The sequence below is a fragment of the Calypte anna genome, chromosome 2 (genome assembly GCF_003957555.1).
Source record: "Calypte anna isolate BGI_N300 chromosome 2, bCalAnn1_v1.p, whole genome shotgun sequence".
NCBI classification, from domain to species: domain Eukaryota; kingdom Metazoa; phylum Chordata; class Aves; order Apodiformes; family Trochilidae; genus Calypte; species Calypte anna.
In genome coordinates this window covers 116,351,780-116,364,937 of record NC_044245.1, presented here as the reverse complement: position 1 = coordinate 116,364,937, position 13,158 = coordinate 116,351,780, and the positions used below count along the sequence as shown (strand labels likewise).

The 13,158-nt window shown below is 37.5% G+C and overlaps 1 protein-coding gene across 1 annotated transcript in view; it reads left to right on the top strand.

Annotated features, from left to right (window-relative positions):
• Window positions 1-8,635, top strand: part of ARMC1 (armadillo repeat containing 1) — a 31,881-nt gene extending 23,246 nt beyond the window's left edge. The window contains exons 4-7 of the mRNA XM_030445137.1: window positions 1,953-2,142; window positions 5,562-5,678; window positions 5,761-5,835; window positions 6,364-8,635. Coding sequence (XP_030300997.1) covers window positions 1,953-2,142; window positions 5,562-5,678; window positions 5,761-5,835; window positions 6,364-6,555 — 574 coding nt within the window. The 3' untranslated portion in view covers window positions 6,556-8,635. The remainder of the gene's footprint in view (window positions 1-1,952; window positions 2,143-5,561; window positions 5,679-5,760; window positions 5,836-6,363) is intronic.
• The last annotated feature ends 4,523 nt before the right edge of the window (window positions 8,636-13,158 follow it).

The following is a 13,158-nucleotide window of genomic DNA, read 5'->3' as shown; positions in this document are numbered from 1 at the left end:
TGGGATAGTTTTTCAGTATATTTTTATGTGCACATGTAGTGTAGCATCTGAGTTTCATGCTGCTTCCTATTACACAATCTCACTTTGCTCACTTTGCAACAGATTTTTTAATATGAGGGATAGCTAGAGCTATTATCAGTAACTTGGTGGCAGATAGTAATGCTAGATTTGGAAAAATAGAGGATATTATCTGAATTGCATAACATTTGCCTGTATAGACTTGTTTAGGATTATCTTAGAATACTTGTATCAAGTAAGAGCCAATTTGAATTTGTGTTTTCAGGTCAACAGGTTGTTTCTTTAGTACAGTTAATCTCTAGGTCATTAGTTTCCCATGAGGACATCACTGTTCTGGCACTTGCATACTTTATACTTGCTGATATTGATAAGTTTAAATTATCCTTCTTCTTTGTATGTCTCTCTATATATTCTGACTAATATTAGGTATATTTTTCACTTGTCTTTGCTTGTTTTGCATTGATTTTTGTGTGTGTTTGTTTGAGGTTTGTGTTTTGTTTTTTTAATTCTGGGATGCAATAGTATATTAAAGGATAAACTCTGTCCAACAGCACAGTGGGAAAGAGACTGTTTCAATACAGTGCTAACTGTATTTAAACTTAGGAAAAAAAAGAAAAAAAATTGTAAGTCACTTGATATGGACAGGGTTGTTTAGTTGTTGTTGAAAGAATTTGCCAAAACTAACAGGTGGATAAATTTTGTAGTATCTTGATAAGACTTCTGCATGATCTTGCCCAGCTTTGTGATCTTTTCTGTAACTCTATCAATAAATTGTGGAAGGCTGAAGTTAACATCTTTGTGAGTTCCCAGCAATTGTTCCTGTGAATTAACATAAATACTTTTCACGGTAAGAAAGCAGAATGTAAGCGTATATTTAAAATTGAACATATGCTGACATGCTTTGCTATTTTAGGTGTTGGTTGTTTGCTTACTACCCTTTTTTCTTTGCTTTTTTTATTTTTAATGCAATCAGCATACTGAGGGATAACAAGAACTCACTTTTTCTCCCCCAAATGGGTGCTGTTCAAAAGAAGGTGCAGAGAACTAAAAAAAGAGGAGGAAGGGAGAGCAAGCTGGGACCCCTACAAGTTGAGAACACCAGAACTACTAACATGCTTTCTGGATAATGTGTGTAATGTATAGTAATGAAGGAAGTCAAATGGGAAAAATAAAAGTAAATCTAGAGGTACTTTTAGTTACTTAGGATTTGCTAAATGAAGCACTACAGCTGTCATTCGTAATTTTAAGATCAATTGCAGGTTGTTGTAGTAATAATTTTGTTTCTGCACATAGCTTTAAATCACTGCCATAACTACAAAAGGGCTCAATTTGGACAACAGCTTTTATAAGTACCTTATTAAAATTAATTTAAAAATTAATATATTTGGTCTATTACCTGCTTTTTACTATCTTAAAAAATCCTGTCATATAGTTAATACTATAAATTTTAGTCTAATCAGAAATCAAAACCTTTTGATTCTTTAAGAAAATCAGGGATTCTGCTTTGCTGTTGATGCTCAGTAACTTCGGAGAAGAAAACTGTTTTGAATATTTACAGACCAGCAGAAATTATTCAGTAAGAAGTGGGCAATGTAACCTGTCACAAGGCAGTCTCAACAGCAGCATACTGAACATTTGCCACTATGTTTTGTCTATAGTTGTCAAAGTGGTATAAACTGTATTTGTGTTGTTTGAGAACACAGACCTGTTTATAATGCTCAAGTTAGAAGTTCCACATAAAATTGGATTGTTGGATTAGTTTTACCTAATTTCCCCTCCACCCTTTAAAATTTTTTGCTATATTTTGACTGTATAATTGTATTTTTTTAGTGTGTGTTGGGTATTTCAGGTGCAAGCACATTACCGGCAGCTCTTTGGAGTACTAATGTAAAAAAAAAAATAAATTTACAAATCTAATCCCTTTTTTCTTTAAGAACCACTACACCAGGAGAGACTAAACTTTTAGCTTCTGAAGTCTACGATATCCTTCAATCTTCCAACATGTCAGACATGGACAATGTGAACGAGATGAATTACCGTCGGCGGAAAGCACAGTTCTTCCTCGGCAGCACGAACAAGCGTGCCAAGACAGTGGTTTTGCATATAGATGGCCTTGATGATTCGGTAAGGAAACCTTCAGCATTTATGTAAATTAAGGCATGCTGTACTGAGTTGTATGTTGCCCACAAAAATAATGTATTCTGGGTACTTGTGTGGCATCATCAATCACATCAATTTCTGTGAATCGTATTTTGAATCACAAGATATAAAAATCACAAGATATAAAATCTTGCATAAATTGAGCTTACTTAGAAGATCTAAAGCTGATGTTTTACAGCAGTTGCCTTGATGGCTTTCTAATTACTCTAAGAAAACCCTGTTCTTTGTCTGCCTCTCCTAAGTTTCTTTGAAGAAAGAATGGAATAAGCAAGGTACCTTCAGCAGTTTCACTTAAACATATTATGTGGTTATATTGATGTGTTGAACTAAAAAAAAACAATTTAGATAAGAGATATTTTTAACACTTAAAAATTATTATCCTTATTGTAGAAATGCTTTTCTTTCTTCAAGCTGTTTTTGCTACATCTTTTCATTGTCTGTGAGATCTTTTCTACTGTAGTGACCAGAATGGCATTTGAGTTAATGAGGTCTCACTGAGTCTTTATGTAATGTCAGAATAACTTCTACGGATTTATCTACCATACCCCTGTAGATAACACCCCAGGGCCATGTTTGCCTTTTTACGGCTGCCAAACAGCATGTAGACTGTTTAAGCACATTATCCACAAGTGCCCTCCGGACTCTGTATCTTCAGTTTTGTACCCATTTTAAATGATCAAACCTGATCCTTTGCTTTGTTGCTTTACATTTTGCCAAGTAAGCGTGTCCACAGGCCCAGTTTATCAACAGCAGACCCGTGGTACTGTTTTCATAAGACCATAGCTAATTCCTTTAGAAATAACATGCTGTTCTAGCTCACTTGATACAAAGTAAATATTTTTTACAGTTGTCCTTCCAGCATTTGCTCTGTCTATAAAGGCAATACTTTGTCAATGCCATTGGCTTTTGTACTGTTTTGTTTTTAGTTCACTCCAATTTGTTGTCTCCTGTTAAGTTTGTTTTGTTTTTAAGCTTGTAGTTCATTTGTTTGTTCACAGGTATCTCCAAGCATGAAATTTCATCCACTTCTACTTTGGCAGTTTAGATATTCTGGCTGTAGTCTGATTCTATCTTGAAAGTGTTTCTTTCTGTTCTTGGACAAATGGAATTTCATGAGACGTGTGGAGTTTCTCTCTTAAATGCTAAGGCAAAGGGATTCTCAGAATGTGTAGGATATTCAGGTATTCAGCTCCAGGGGGCAAAACTGTAGGCTTCCAGAGTTGCCTAGAGCATGCCAGCATGTTTTCTCAGGTTGTTGTTGAGGAAAAGAAAAATCTGGCTGTGTGTTGGCTGGAGGTAGCTAGTGTACATAGATAGCTCTGTATTTCATTTGAAGATTAAAGAAATGTTAGTTGTGCTCCAGCTGACCACCCCCCAGTCAAACATTCCTATAATGCAGTTTTAAATGTCAGAACAAGTTGGGACTGGGAGGAGGATGAAGAATGTGAACAAAAAACCTGCTTAGTTCCATTAAACAGTTTGTTCTCCACTTACCTTGCAAAGAAAGGTGGCACACGAGTGTTAAAAGGCACAATAAGTAAATGTAGGGCTGTAAATGCTCTTTTCTCATCTGTGTTTTGTCATTTAGATTTGGAACAAGAAGCCACTGTTAGGAATGACTGCCAGTCCTACTAAAGCTTGTGGATTTTGAAACCTCAAATAGTAGATATTGATTCTTTCAGGAAGGGAGGAGAAAGGTCACTTGTTGTTTTAGTGTGGGGTCAGATTTTTTATTTAAGATCCAATTATCCAATTTGATTTCAAGGTTTGAAAAAAAGGAGTTATAAATTAAGCAGTACATTTTATTGATACTTATTAGGGTATGGAAGTCAATGTTCAGTAGTCTAGCAGGTCTACTTGCTAGAATGGAAGAAAATAACCTAATTTCACCTGTCCTACCCTGTGCCCATGCTTCAGTAGTACCATGCAGAAAGATGCCTAGGTGTGTATTGCTGGGGTTTGTGCATAATTATTGTGGTTAGACACTGTGAAAGATGCTTGTGCAGCAAGACAAGTGGCTGCCAAGCTTCCAGCTTCTCACAGAGTCTGTATGAACCTTGGTAAGTTCTGTGTTTAAAAAGTGTTTCTCCTATTATCTGATCACTGAAACAGTCATTTCAGTTTACACTGAGGTGCTTGTGATTTAACCTGGGATTTCAGAGTAAAAAGCCAAAGTCTGTCACTGAATTGCTTTGCATTCATGTTATTTAGGCTAATAAGCTGTGAATGTTTTGCTTCTAGTGTCCAAAAGTAGTTTTGACTTTAATTCATGTCAGGCAGCCTGTCATCTTTGCATCAAGAATTTACTGTATAGCCTATCCAGCAATGTTACTTTTTTTTAACTCCCCAAAATGTTAATTATTTGTACACACAAATTCACACAAATTGTTTCATTGTATATGCAAAACTGTTAAAAAACAAAACCAAAACCCAATAAAAACCAACCTCAGAACTGTTTTGGCAAGTTCTTCTGGATATTAAAAGCTTTTAATTTAGTTTTTATGCATGAAACTATCTCAGTTACTGACCAGTCATTATGTGATAACTGATATAAATATGCTTTGAAATAGCTTATTATTTTAAACCTTGCAGAAACTTGCAGTAGAAGTTAAATATATCATTATTTTGAACTGGATAAAGCTGTCAGTTTAGTACAATGTATCTTTTCTTTTTTCCTCTTCTCTGCTCTCAGTATCTACAAGTATATTTTGATCCTTTTTTGTTACAACCATCTTGTGCAAATATTAAAAGAAAAAAAAAAGGTTTATGTAGATTTATGTAGGATTATGTAGAACAGATGCAACTAGTACAGGTCAGTGTAATGTTGCAGCACAGTAGGTGATGTCACTTCCTTTAAATGTAGCATTCTGTGGGTCATCAACCAAACATTTTTCCCCTTTGGAGGAAGAGTTAAGCTTATGCTGTGCAGTGATGTCTGTGGGCTGCCACAGATGAAGCAGCTGAAAGATACAACAGCTGCTTTGATGCATTCAGTCAGTATGGAGGCAAGGTGTCTGATAAATAGCAACTTGAACACTAACTACTCATCAATGAGCACTTCAGTCAATCAGAACTTAACCAGAGGGGACTGTTTAGCTGATCAGACGGAGAAAAACATTCTTTGCTTTTCAGCACTTTTCTCTAATTATTTACAGTTGATTCCATCCTTCTTTTGACTTCTAAAGTGTAAGCAATTTTTTTTTTCTTTGTGGCAAGAGAGTCTGATGTTTGCACTAAAATACAAATCTCATTTGTTCTTTTATAAAAAGCTTCTTGAGTAACCAACTTTTTTAGACGTACAGGAATTCTTTAACAATTGTTAGCATTTTCCCGTGGTGTATTATGCAAGTACTTTAGTTGTGTGGTTTTAATTTATTTTTTAGTCTCGAAGGAATCTTTGTGAAGAAGCCTTGTTGAAAATCAAAGGTGTTATTAGTTTTACCTTTCAAATGGCTGTTCAAAGGTGCGTGGTCCGAATTCGCTCAGACTTAAAAGCAGAGGTAAGTGCTTCAGAACCCTCCCCACCTTTACATTATTGCATCCTGTCACACTAAGCTCTGGGTTTTCCCTTTGTACTTGTAGGCATTGGCAACAGCAATAGCATCAACCAAAGTTATGAAGGCCCAGCAAGTTGTGAAAAGTGAGAGCGGTGAGGAGGTAGGATATCTTTACCTTTAAAATACCAGTGCCTCTCTGCCCAAAACATCTGATGCCAGGCAAAATCTGATGCCAGGCAAGAGGAGTGCTGCACATACAATACAAGGAGAATATAAAGGGTATTATTGTTGTATTATTGTTTCAGGATATGTAGACACACAACAGTTTTACAGAACTTACTGTTCAGGAAAAAGTTACTGTAATTTGTATCTCTTCTTAATGATAGCAGCTGCAGTCAAGAAAAAAAGTCTGAAGTGTTTTATTTCATAATTACAGTAAAAGGGTTATTTCCTTATTTATTTTACTATTTTTCTTTCATGTTAAGCCAAAGCTTTTCTTGTACATTTTCTAAGCATAGTAGATTCCAAATATATAGTAGGTCTCATTTATATTTTTGCTATATATCAGGATGGGGAGGAATCTGGCAACATGCACGCCTATCACCACGAATATGTATTATATATGTGTAACTTTCATTCCTTTAAGTTCCAGCATCTGACATAATTTTAATCTGTTATGTTTTATCAGATGCTGGTTCCATTCCAAGATACTCCAGTGGAAGTGGAGCAGAATACAGATCTACCTGAATATTTACCTGAAGATGAAAGCCCTACTAAGGAACAGGACAAAGCGGTGTCTCGTGTTGGGTCACATCCAGAAGGTGCAGCAAGCTGGCTCAGCACAGCAGCAAACTTTCTATCAAGGTCTTTCTACTGGTGACTTGTATTTGGTGTTAAAAAGACTGCGTGAATGAACCAACAGGGGGGCCAGTTTTCCATAGGTGTGGTGAACTGCCAAGTGCAATTTGCAATAACTCGTCACAAAAAATTTTAGATTGTGCAAATGTATGCTGCATTTTACATTTTATTGGATGTTTAGCCTGATAGGGCAGGGGTCAAAGGACAGAGGCCTCCAATCAAATTGTTCTTTCATTTGTTTTTCATGTGGATTTTATTGCTTCACTTTTTAAAAATGGGTCCACTATTATGTATACCAAATGTTTATGCGTATAGAGCTTTAAGTGACTTCACATGAAATGCATGATAGGGAGAGTCCATTTAACTCAAGTCTCAGGGCCTCTGTGAAACAAAAGTACTCTAATAGCTCTAGCTGTGCATTGGATGAAATGCTCTTTTTATTTTTGCAACCCTTGGGACTAAAGTTATTTCATTTAATTTTCTAGATTTTGACCCCAGAGAAAAATACAATCTGCCTCTTTTTTGCCTTTATTTTTGCCAACCATGCTCACAGCACAAGCACGATGTTCCCCTTTTGCTATTAAACTAGAATCACCACAGACTTGACATTTGTAACCCTTTTATGTTTGAGTTTTTTTCCAGCCTGCCCTTAACCATTGGAGTGCTTGAGATTAGGAAATAAGGGATGGATTAAACAAAAATATGTATACATACATTGTACAGTAAATAAACTAGAACATATTTGTAATGATGGGTGTGACTGACTCATGTATATAACTAATAAATACCACTGACTGCTGTCTAGGCTAGCTGGAAAGACTAGCAGAAAAAGCTGTGGTCTAATGTAGTGATTGCAGCTCTGTCTGCAGAGAATAGGAGGATGTAGAGTGTGTTTGGTTAAGAAATGGTCTTCACTGTTAGCAGATCTTTGATGGTAACTGAAACTTTATGAACTTGAAGAATAATGCAGAACTGAATGCCTCTTTTGCCACAGTGCCACATAAATTTTGACTTCAATGCTTTTTGTTTTTTTACCTAACAAATCTGACAAGTAATTACTGTTCCTTCTTGATGTCTCTCATGAGACTCCCTTGAAAAGTACATCAGCTTGGATAGGCTTAAAACCAAATGTAAACAATTGGCTTTACCTTGTTATTTACAGACAGTGTAGGTTTAAAGATGTGCTGGTAATTTCTATGACCAGAAATTAGAATAAAAGCAAAACTTCTGTAGACAGAGAACAATATATATATATATAAATATATATGTGAGCTGTTAGTAAGCACTGTGTGCCTAAGAGGATTCAATACACAGTGCTTGAAAACTGCAGTGCCACTGCTTTGCTGTACCAGAGAAATACAGCTGAGAACTTATAAACATCATTATGCAATGCTTTTTTTGTGGGAATGTATTTGCTATAATATTAAGTACAATTACCATTCAGAGATGGAGGGAAAAAATAATGAATGGATCAGAATTATTCCCGTGTGCCTTATGCACAAGAAATAAAAAACAAAACAACAAAGAAACACAAAAAGAATCACAGGCTGTCGTAATACTGCAGAAACGCTGAGGAAACGATAATGTAAAATAATAATGCAGGTCAGAGTTCACCCACCCAAGTTAATTGTCATTCTAGCATAAAAAAGAAACAAAAGCTTGTTGGCAGACTAGATGTCTCATGTTTTTTAATATATCTAGTTTATTTTTGATTCAGGTTTACACGCACAGATTGAAAATACAGGCTTTTCAGGGCATGTATTGCTTTAAATATGTAATACTACTCATATTGCTGTCTAGAATGTTACAGTACCAAATGTGTTTGAAAAGTCTTCTGTTCTATAGCCATGAAGGTAGAGGTTTTGTTTTTCTGCATTAACATCTGTTTGCAATTGCATTACTGCACATCTATTTACTAAAAGACTACACCCTTTGGATATTAATGGTTCAATACCAGTAGGTATTACAGTTTGTTTGTGCATTTGGTCTGTAGGTGTGCTTTTATGACAGTATTGCAGCTCTTGTAGAACAGTTAAGACATCTGTAAAAGTTTTTTTGAAATATATTGTAAAATAATAAAGAATAATATAACTAAACAAAAAGACTGGTACCTTTTCAAATGTTTAAACAATGGCTGGTGCCTTTTTAAATGTTCTGACATTCTCGTAAACTATTTGTGGTATTAGAACATCTTTTTCATTTTAATTTAATAGAAGAAAGCAAATGTCCAGTTACAGACTGTTGTTGCATATCACAACAGGGCTTTTGTACATCTTTAGAAAATGCTTGGAAACAAAATTTTTGTAAAAAGTAGGTAAGTCAGGACATAAATTTTTTTATATTAGCTTTTTTTTTAATATATAACTGTGAAGCTGTGTAGGCCATGTTTTATTAGGAAAATTACGAAGAATTAACATTCCTGAAGAATCCTCTTATTTTGAAAAAGTAAAAAAAAAAAAATTGCAGTTATTAATTTTGTGCCTGTAGTTTTTCCAGTGTTAGATTAAGGGTAAGAAAGCACTTCTACCTAAGGAGATGACAAAAAAAAAATAAATTAAAAAATAGAGGATTATAGAAAGAAGCAGAACTCTGAGACAGAGCACTGATATTGTGTTGCACTGGCTGTAAAGTACGTGATTGCCAACAAAGTTGCTGCATACATCGTGGCTTCAGCTTCTGAATTGTCCTGGGGTTATAGCCATGTACAGCATAACAGAATAATCACTACCATGTTTCTTCACAATAAGGGTAGAGGCAAAATTGAGGCTCATAACTGTGCCTCTGTGAACAGCTGTCAAAGCACTGTAAGCATTCTGCAGGATTGTGAAATGCAATATACTCTCAGCTTTCCCATTTCGCAATCACCTATGGGTTATTCTGTACAAAAATAGCTGGTGCTGCCAAGTTCTGCCATGGGCTGTGTGAGCTGATGGGGAGGGTACTGTGTGGGGCTAATGTGGAAGAATACCTAGGCAGATGCAAACTGGCAGGTGCGAAGTACTTCTGTAACTGCCTGCAATGTAAAATAAAACGTGGGTGCTCCTTTTTGCCTGTGAACAATGCTCCAGCTGTCAACCAGCAGAGTTTTAAAACATCCCTAATAAAAATCAGCAGCATTCCTTACTGTATTCATTTTGAACAAAGGTGGACCATATAGGCTGTCCTGATTTTCATCTGTACCTAATTTTTCTGAGTTTCTAAAATGTGAACGAATGTGTTTGTTAACATTGAGGACTGAAAATACATTAAGATAGAGATGAGAATAACCTCTCAACCCATCTCAGATTATGATTGTAGTTCTTCAGGAAAAGGTGAGAGCACTCTGGCACAAAGGGGTGAGTGGGAGTGTCACTTGAGACTTCTTGAGTGAGGTGTGACACCTAATCAGCCACAGGAGTCAGAGTGGCTATTAAGATTCCTGCTCTAAAGCTTTATGTTAAGCTGTTAAAAAAAGGAAATTGTCCTATTTCTTGTAGTTTACATGGAGCTGGCAATGTTCTACTTATTTAGCCTGCTTTACAGGTAGGCTTTTGAATAGGGTTGAAAAAGATGATTTAAAATTGCAGTACTTTGCAAGTATATTGGTTGAAACATGGAGAGCAAGGTCTAATTCTGTAAGCTGATGCCTCTGCTATGTCAGAATTTACATTTTTTTAAAAATTTTCCATGTTATTGTTCATATATGTGCAAGTTGTACAAGGCTTGTTAGCAACTAGATGAGTTAAAGTTTCCTCTGTGGCATAAATTAAGATTATTAAAGCAGTCAGAGTTGTCTGGAGATTCGAAAGCATCTCAGAGAAGATGCACACACTCTTTCCGTATAATTGTGCCAGTTGTGGCAGAAGTTGTTTATTTATGTTCGTTTCTGAAGGCTGCTATCTGGATCGTGTTCCCAGCAGCTCATTCTCTTCATGGCAGGAAGACCGCACAGAACTTGGTAGCTAAATAATTTCCAGCTAAAAAATGCCCAGTGTTTAATACCTGCCTGGTGCCTACAGTCCAAATCAGCCAGCAGTGCCTCTGTTCATCTGAGCAGCATTTCTAAGGAGCTGCATAAAATTGCAACTGGAACCAAACTTCTCACCTACAAAATACACCTATGCCAACAATGTATGGCAATATGGTTGATTGGCATTAAAAGGGTCTTTTAAGTAGTGGATACGAAAAATGCAATACCACAAAGCTACTCCAAGAGGGACCTCGGAGTCTGGATCGACAGGAAGCTGAACATGAGCCAGCAGTGTGCCCAGCTGGCCAAGAAGGCCAATGGCATCCTGGCCTGGATCAGGAACAGTGTGGCCAGCAGGTCCAAGGAAGTGATTCTGCCCCTCTACTCAGCCCTGGTGAGGCCACACCTCGAGTCCTGTGTCCAGTTCTGGGCCCCTCAGTTTAGGAAGGAGATTGAGGTGCTGGAGCAGGTCTAAAGGAGGGCAACCAGGCTGGTGAAGGGACTCGAGCACAGACCCTATGAGGAGAGGCTGAGGGAGCTGGGGCTGTTCAGTCTGGAGAAGAGGAGGCTCAGGGGAGACCTCATCACTCTCTACAACTCCCTGAAAGGAGGGTGTAGCCAGGTGGGGGTTGGTCTCTTTCCCCAGGCAACTCTCAGCAAGACAAGAGGGCACAGTCTTAAGTTGTGCCAGGGCAGGTTTAGGTTGGATATTAGAAAGAATTTCTTTACAGAGAGGTTGATCAGACATTGGAATGGGCTGCCCAGGGAAGTGGTGGATTCTCCGTCCCTGGAGATATTTAAAAAGAGATTGGATGTGGCACTCAGTGCCATGGGCTGGTAACTGCAGCGGTAGTGGATCGAGGGTTGGACTTGATGATCTCTGAGGTCCCTTCCAACCCAGACAATTCTATGATCCTATGATACCATATGAGAAGATGATTAATTTCCTATCAGAGCACTGAGTCAAGCGTAAATGCTGAGAAGAAGGCAGTGTTGCTGGTTTGAAGCAGTGACTTGCTGTTCCATACTGCTCATTGAGGTCCTCTGGGACATGGGCACCCCATGGGTGTGGGGAATTTCTGTGTCCCCTTCTCGACTGGAACTGCCCCTCTGGATATTGGCTCATGGAAGGAAGGGTGAGCTACCCCATGAGCCCATGGAGGGCTAGCAGGGAGCAGCTGGCCCACTGCTTACTCTTATTATTCCACAAAAACACAAACGTGTAACGTGAGGTCTTTACAAAGGTGCTTTTCTTCCAGCCTCATTTTACAGACTGCAACTCAAGTCTGTTGACCCAAACAGTTCAGAAATCCTGGGGAGTGCAAAATTTTCTGAGATATTTCTGATTTTTAGTTCATGCTTTGTTACAAAAAGAAGGGGAAGTGACCTTTTCACTGTCTGAAGGCTTCAGGCCTGAAGTGGAGAAGTCACATCTATCAAAAGCAACTTTCTTTATTTAGTTATCCAAAGGATGGCATCATGGGCCAGGCATGGTTGAAAGCCAGCTTTCTTCCCAAAATAGTCCTTGCTGAAGTTCTGGGTAAATAAGAACGTTTGATAACAAATACCCTTTCTAGTTGATTTTCTAAAAATATTTATCTGTCTTTGCTTATGTTATGGTATATTTCAAAAGCTTATACAGGTAGAACTGCCAAAATAAACAAGCAAAGATGCACAAGGCATTTGCTGTCTTCACATATGTCAAAGCATCCATGTGTACACTTTCCAGCAATTAATGGAATTAGTAATTTTGGATCCCTTAACAATTCCTTAAGAAGGTATGATCCCCCTTATAGATTCCCCATATATACATCACGGTATAGCCGATACGAGCCTGGTATTTTTTTTAGTTCCATTTCAAGAGCATGATTAGTTAAACCCCTCCTCCCCCTGATTCATGGGTTGAATAAGAAAGTACAAGATGTTTCACTTGTTGAGTGGCTTCTTGACCACGCTGCCATCATTGGAGGAGAATCCAGGGCGCATTGGTTTGTAATAAACTTTGAAGGGCGAGTAGTCAGTGCAGCATGGGGACTCCTTTTTTTGGGAAGGGTGGGCAGGAGGGGAGGGAAGCTGGAAGCTGGTTCTCAGAGAAAAAGGCTTTCCATCTGTAAAAGGCTGTTCCTCCTGGCTAGAGAACAGCACTCATTTAACATTACTAAAGTAAAGACTGCCTAAAGGTGATGGTTTATTCTGTATTATTGCAAGATTAAATTTGTTCTGAATAAAAACTTAAACTACCCCTATAGATTTTTGATTATAAAAGCCTGTATCGTTAATTCGCAAGCCCCACATTTAATGCTGACAAAGCCATTTGCTTTCATTATCTTGGTATAAAACTAAAAGCTTGTATATTGTCCTTGGTTTTCACGGCTTTGCCTCCATTCCTACAGCAAATATGTGCTGAACTGTTTTAGCAAATAACCATTATTGTTTATACACTGTAATTCAGTGGGATGTAGTAAACGGTGTATTTTAAGGAGTCTATTTCTTTGCATATAAAATACCTGTAAAGCTTACTGAAGGTGAAGGGTGGCTACTACTTAGCTCTCAATTGTTGGCTGCATTACTGAAACAATGAAGATATATCACCCACTATAATAGGGAAATAGCAGCCATTTAACATAGTTGAGCATTAACTCTGTCATTTAGGCTGCTGAAGCAATCTTCTTATTA